Below are 7,648 nucleotides of genomic sequence, written 5' to 3' on the forward strand. Positions count from 1 at the left end.
ATATATATATATATTATTCATATTATTATTATTATTATTATTATTTTTATTATTATTATTATTATTATTATTATTATTATTATTATTATTATTATTTGCTCGCCCTTTTAACGCTGATGTTAAAAGATTAGTGTACTACTACGCAGGTTTATTTCTTATTTATTTATTTTTATTTGCTCAAAATCAATTTAAATAATTACATTTAATATTAATAATTCAAATAAATTATTAGGGTAAAAAAAAACGCAGGAAATTATCACACTACAACTAATATACATATAATATAATTTGTTATAATATTGCTATTATATATTAATTAAAAATTTGGGGTATTACACACATCATGTTTAGTGTATGTGTGTGTAAGTTTGTACTTAGGAGATTTATTCTATAACGAGGTAAGGTTGGTAGTGCTGGTAGTACCTTTTAGGTAACAACAGTTAAATGTGGATACTGTGATTCTAATTATGTTGGAGATAAACTTGAGAGAACAATCAGTAGTGGAAACTGCACCTTTTTAGGTGACAATTTAATATGTTGGTCAAGTAAGAGACACAACACAATTTCAATGTGAACATTAGAGGTTGAGTACATTTCAGTAGTTGGCTGCAGTTCTTAACTACTTTGGATAAAGCGTCAACTTGAAGACTACAAAATCCTAGAATGCAACATTCACACCTATTGCAATAACACTTCTGCCATTTGTCTAACCAAAAACCCTATCTTACATTCTAGAGCTAAACATATAGAGATCAAACACCACTCCATTATGGATTTTAATCAAAAAGGGATACTAAACATTCAATTTATAGACACTGAACACCAATGGGATGACATATAAATCAAACCATTACCTAAAGATAGATTTGACTTCATCCAGAAAAACCTAAACCTTACCTTCATACCTGTCGGATATTGTGATAACTTCAAAGTAGCATAGTTTTACATTAGTTTTTATATTTTCTTGTAATATGTTATATTCATGTTATTAAAAAAAACTCACTTTCAAATATTTTTGTTTGATGACAAAAGGGGGAGAAAGATATTTGATAAAGTGGAGAGAAAATGATACTTAGGGGGAGCCCTAAGTGAAGGGGAGTTAAAGAAATACAAAGAAAAGTTGTTATAAAAAATACAAGTTTTTTCATCGTAAAAAAGGAGGAGATTGTTGGAATAAAATTCATTTTATACTTAGAGTTTTCATGATAACAAAAGTATTTTATTAGAACAATATATTTGACTTCAAAGAGTATGAAAGAAAAAATATGGTCAAGATTTGTAGAAGAATTGAAGAAGATTTGATCAAGATTTATCTACAACAAAATACGAATAGAATCAATCTGAAGAATTTACAAATGCAATCTGAATACATTACGAACATAATCAATCTGAAGAATTTACAATCTTAATCTAAAAGAAAAATGAACATAATCAATTTGAAGAATTTACAAATGCAATTTAAAGAAAATACAATTTAGACCTCAGCCTTACTATAAATCTATTCTTGAATGTACAGAATCTGTAACAATTCAATACAATCCAAAAGAAGGCCCAGTGGCCTATTCAACTGCCAAAATCCACAAAATCATCCCACCTTCAGAATGGGGATCAAACCTTTACACACCAAAACAATTCCCGCTTGATTTCAAAACTACAGTAAACCATTGTAGGACCTTTAATTACTGGGACTATCAACAAGCCTGGTACAACGTTTTCCTCATTCAAAACCAAAAATTTAGCCATACTTGGCTATTTTTCTTTAACCTAACCATGGAGCCTTTCAAAATTCCTCACTGGTTTGCTCATTGGTGGAAATTCTTCGGCTCCATTCCAGATATCTTGAAAACGGAAGCCCAAGAAAGCTTCCAATTATACAAAACTCATTACAAACCAACAGACAGGGAACGCATTTTTCACCCTCTAATGCTATTCTCTACAAAATTCATTCTACCATGGGTATTAGCCTGGTATTTTGACATTAATCAAAAAGAAACTCAAACAATCCTCGTGAGAAGATTCAAAGTCAGATGGTGGACAAAATTCTCTATTCCACCAAGTATCAAAAAACAAGTTGTATCGACATGGCTCCAAAGGCAAAGAATGAAGAAACCAGACCCAATAGAAAATGAAAATGAAGACGACTGTTTCGGCATCTTGTTACCCATAAAATAAATGTAACGGCCCAATACTATTGGCCCAGCAAAAAAAAATCATGTCATGTATTGGGTCAAGCCCAAAATTAGACTTCACCAAAAATAAGTTAACATATTAAGTCTCGGACCTAGCCCATATTCAATTCCAGACTTTAAAAAAAAAAAAAGTTTTATTAGAAAAAACGAATATTTTTTGAAAAGCAAAAGCTTCGGGCACTTGTCTGTCATTTACACTAGAATCCAAACGTGGCACCGAAAGCAGAAGGAATCTCATCATTTCCTCCACTACACCAAAGCTATACAAGCAGGACCCTTTCCCTATATAAGGAAGGCTTGTCTTCAGTTCAAGGCAGAGTGTTATACAGCAAGATAACATCTGTTAGAAATCTTGAGAGTTTCTTGAGTGTCTCATATATTTTCATAATCTTGTATTTTCGTTTTCAGTTTTCAAAACCAGATACCATTGTAAGTATTTGTTAGTATGTATTAATTATATTCCGTATATATATATATATATATACTTTACATTCTGCAAATTAAGTATGCTCTCCACTTGCAGCTAATAGCTGATCGTGTGCATCAGAAAGTGTGTTTAGTTTAATTTATTATATATATATATATTATTCATATTATTATTATTATTATTATTATTTTTATTATTATTATTATTATTATTATTATTATTATTATTATTATTATTATTTGCTCGCTCTTTTAACGCTGATGTTAAAAGATTAGTGTACTACTACGCAGGTTTATTTCTTATTTATTTATTTTTATTTGCTCAAAATCAATTTAAATAATTACATTTAATATTAATAATTCAAATAAATTATTAGGGTAAAAAAAAACGCAGGAAATTATCACACTACAACTAATATACATATAATATAATTTGTTATAATATTGCTATTATATATTAATTAAAAATTTGGGGTATTACACACATCATGTTTAGTGTATGTGTGTGTAAGTTTGTACTTAGGAGATTTATTCTATAACGAGGTAAGGTTGGTAGTGCTGGTAGTACCTTTTAGGTAACAACAGTTAAATGTGGATACTGTGATTCTAATTATGTTGGAGATAAACTTGAGAGAACAATCAGTAGTGGAAACTGCACCTTTTTAGGTGACAATTTAATATGTTGGTCAAGTAAGAGACACAACACAATTTCAATGTGAACATTAGAGGTTGAGTACATTTCAGTAGTTGGCTGCAGTTCTTAACTACTTTGGATAAAGCGTCAACTTGAAGACTACAAAATCCTAGAATGCAACATTCACACCTATTGCAATAACACTTCTGCCATTTGTCTAACCAAAAACCCTATCTTACATTCTAGAGCTAAACATATAGAGATCAAACACCACTCCATTATGGATTTTAATCAAAAAGGGATACTAAACATTCAATTTATAGACACTGAACACCAATGGGATGACATATAAATCAAACCATTACCTAAAGATAGATTTGACTTCATCCAGAAAAACCTAAACCTTACCTTCATACCTGTCGGATATTGTGATAACTTCAAAGTAGCATAGTTTTACATTAGTTTTTATATTTTCTTGTAATATGTTATATTCATGTTATTAAAAAAAACTCACTTTCAAATATTTTTGTTTGATGACAAAAGGGGGAGAAAGATATTTGATAAAGTGGAGAGAAAATGATACTTAGGGGGAGCCCTAAGTGAAGGGGAGTTAAAGAAATACAAAGAAAAGTTGTTATAAAAAATACAAGTTTTTTCATCGTAAAAAAGGAGGAGATTGTTGGAATAAAATTCATTTTATACTTAGAGTTTTCATGATAACAAAAGTATTTTATTAGAACAATATATTTGACTTCAAAGAGTATGAAAGAAAAAATATGGTCAAGATTTGTAGAAGAATTGAAGAAGATTTGATCAAGATTTATCTACAACAAAATACGAATAGAATCAATCTGAAGAATTTACAAATGCAATCTGAATACATTACGAACATAATCAATCTGAAGAATTTACAATCTTAATCTAAAAGAAAAATGAACATAATCAATTTGAAGAATTTACAAATGCAATTTAAAGAAAATACAATTTAGAATTAAACAAGGACTAAATTGAAGCCCAAATTTTAACTATAAATAGATACTCAAGGTTGAAGAAGAAACACTACGCGCAGCGCTTTTTTTAAGCCATTTACAGCGCTTTTTCAAAAAATTAAGCGTTGTAGTATCTAGCGCTTTAAAAAGATACAACAACGCTCTTTAAAATAAAAAAAAGTGTTGTAAATCTCTTCTAAAAACGTGCTGCTTGTTGTACTAGTTTTACAGGGCTTTTTCAAAAAAACGATGTAATATGCGCATTCTTATTCTATTTTTATTAAAAAGCGCTGTAAAATAAGTATATTAAGAAAGCAATATCCTAGATTAGAAAAACAACAACATAGAGTCCTTTCAATATTATAACAACTAGCAGATTAAAAAATTCAGCACTTGAGTAGCAAATTATAAAACACTATCATTGAGTCCTTTCAATATTATAACAACTAGTAGATTACAAAATTCAGCACTTGAGTAGCAAATTATAAAACACTATCATTGAGTCCTTCCAATATTATAACAACTAGCAGATTACAAAATTCATCACTTCAGTAGCAAATTATAAAACAATAACATTGAGTCCTTCCAATATTATAACAACTAGTAGATGGCGAAATTCAGCACTTGAATAACAAATTATAAAACAGCAAACTAATCACTTGAGTTACTATGAATCTTTACTATAAGTCACTCTACGAAATACTATCAATTGTCTTCCAAAACAAACAACACTATAAAAAATTAATTCACTATACTAAAAAAAGTAAGTCACTATATAGAATCAATTAAAGCTCAAAACTTACAATCACTCTTGCAGCCTTGTCATTGACAATTGATCCATCTTTACGAGTACGAGTTTCAACATAAATCTCTTCACATCTAGGTACCACTCATTTGCTCTTTTTTTCTTTTATCTAAACTCAAACAAACAAGTTAAATGTATTTTATTTTTTAGGCTAAATTACATCTGCGGTCCCCCCGCGGTCCCTTAACTTAATTTCAGGTAACGTTTTAGTCCTTTATATTTTTTTTCCCGAGTTGGTCCTTTATTTTAATTTTAAGTGACAATTTGATATTTTATGTTTTAAAATGTCAACAATGTTGTCTATTTTTTTTACCAAAATTCAAAAAAATCATCAAATTTTTCAAACAAAACCCATAAAATTCATTATCATCTTCAATAAAATACAAATTTAATCAAATTCATAACTTAGATCTTGAAATAAACTCATATTTTCATTCTTTATTTGATGTTGTTGAAGATGAAAATATGAGTGTATTTGAATATTTGAGTTATGGATTTGATAAAATTTGCATTATATTGAAGATGATTATTAATTTTATGGGTTTTGGTTGAAATTTTTTGAATTTTTGTATAAAAAATGATAACATTGTTGAAATTTTAAAACATAAAATATCAAGTTGTCACTTAAAATTAAAATAAAGAACCAACTCGGGAAACAAAAAAAAGATAAAGGACTAAAATGTTACCTGAAATTAAGTTAAGGGACCACAAATGTAATTTAGCCTATTTTTAAATTACAATTCACCCCATGAAAAGTACAAATCTAAACAAAACTTTTCATCAATAAATTTTGGGAGACTTTTTGTACCCATACAATGAACATCTTCGAACTTAAGACGATTTTGTCTATTAATTTGACTTAGCACGATTTTGTTTCAACAAATTCTAGAATAAACTCTAACTCTCAATCAAACTCGCTAAAATTCAAAATTAATCCCTAAAATGAACTCTAACTCTAAATCAAACACGCGAAAATTCAAAATAACAAAGAAAATACATATAAATAAGCAAATATTTCAATATATATTTAATATGAAGTTTAAATTAACATAAAAAATAAAAAATAAAAACATAAATCTAAATTTATCGGTGATGCGAGAAAGGTGGTCACACTGTCGTCGTGGATGTGGTGCGATAACGGTAGTCGTGAGTCAGAATTAGGCTGAATTAGGCTGCAATTTCATGGGAAGGAAAAACCAACAAGAACAAAGTTGAAAAAGTTCAATTAGGCTGCAATTTCATGGGAAAAATCTTCAAACTTAAAAACAACAAGCTAAGAAATTCATCAGTTCATTTACTACCCATGAAGAATACTAACAAAACACATCAAAACGAATCAAAAGGGTCACCAAATCATGACTCAAAAGTTCCAACAAGAAAAAGCATCTCAAGAACCTGAAATCAATTACAACATAACCAAAAAAATTTAGATGATGTTACCAAGAATAATAGCTATATCAGTCCAAGAACAAGTGTAACCAAGAATAACAAAGAATTGAATTCTATTTCAACAAACGATGCTTGTGGTGGATGATATGGACTAAATTTTGTTTCAACAAATAATTGAATTATGTTTCAACAAATTCTAGAATAAACCCTAACTCTCAATCAAACTCGCTAAAATTCAAAATTAATCCCTAAAATGAACCCTAACTCTAAATCAAATATGTGAAAGTTCAAAATAACAAAGAAAATACATATAACAAAGCAAATATTTCAAATATATATTTTATATGAAGTTTAAACTAACATAAAAAAGATTAAAAATAAAAAAATAAAAAACAGAAATCTAAATTTACCAGTGATGCGAGAAAGGTGGTCACACGGTCAGGTCACGATGTCGTCGTGGATGTGGTGCAATAATGGTGGTTGCGAGTCAGAATGTTCGTCGAGGTGAAGGCGATGAAGGCAAGAGGGTAAAGGTGAGAAAGTGATAGATTAGGGTTCGAGATTGAAGAAAGGCGAGAGAAGGCAACGAATTGAGGTTCGAGATTGATCGATGACGAGAAGGAGAAAGCAACGGATTGGGGCTCGAGATTGAGAGTTTAGGGATTTAGCGTTTTGATAAACTGATTTTGGGTGAAAGATGAGAAGGGTTTTAACGTGTTCTAGGTAAAGGGGAGAGAAGAAAACTAATGTTTTGGTTCAGTACGAATTTACTTTTTGGCTCCATTCAAATTTTGAATGATTTTACAGCTCTTGTATAATAAGCGCTCTAATAGGTCCTTTAATTATGTGAAAGCGCAAGTCTTTTACAATGCTTGTATAAAAAGCGCTCTAATAGGTCATTTAATTCTGTGAAAGCGCAAGTCTTTTACAACACTTGTACAAAAAGTGCTTTAAATGCTATGTAACATAAAGTGGCAGCGCTATATTTTACAATGCTTGTGTTTAAAGCGCTGTAAAACATTATGTGAGGGCGCTTCAGTTTACAACGTTTTTGAAAAAGCGCTGTAAAAGCCTTGTAAACATTATGTGCAAGCGCTATGTGACCCTATATGACCCTACAACAGCGTTATTTCCACAGCGCTTGTCAAAAAAACGTTGTTGTATCCTCCGTTATTTTTAAAATATTATACAACAACGCTTGTATTTAATAAGCGCT

General features: G+C 29.7%; 1 protein-coding gene across 1 annotated transcript in view; it reads right to left on the reverse strand.

Annotated features, from left to right (window-relative positions):
• Nucleotides 1–6,396: 6,396 nt before the first annotated feature.
• Nucleotides 6,397–7,648, reverse strand: part of LOC140920382 (uncharacterized) — a 2,999-nt gene continuing 1,747 nt past the window's right edge. The window contains exon 4 of the mRNA XM_073368650.1: nt 6,397–6,438. Coding sequence (XP_073224751.1) covers nt 6,397–6,438 — 42 coding nt within the window. The remainder of the gene's footprint in view (nt 6,439–7,648) is intronic.

The sequence above is a fragment of the Cicer arietinum genome, chromosome 5 (assembly GCF_000331145.2).
Source record: "Cicer arietinum cultivar CDC Frontier isolate Library 1 chromosome 5, Cicar.CDCFrontier_v2.0, whole genome shotgun sequence".
Taxonomy (NCBI): Eukaryota; Viridiplantae; Streptophyta; class Magnoliopsida; order Fabales; family Fabaceae; genus Cicer; species Cicer arietinum.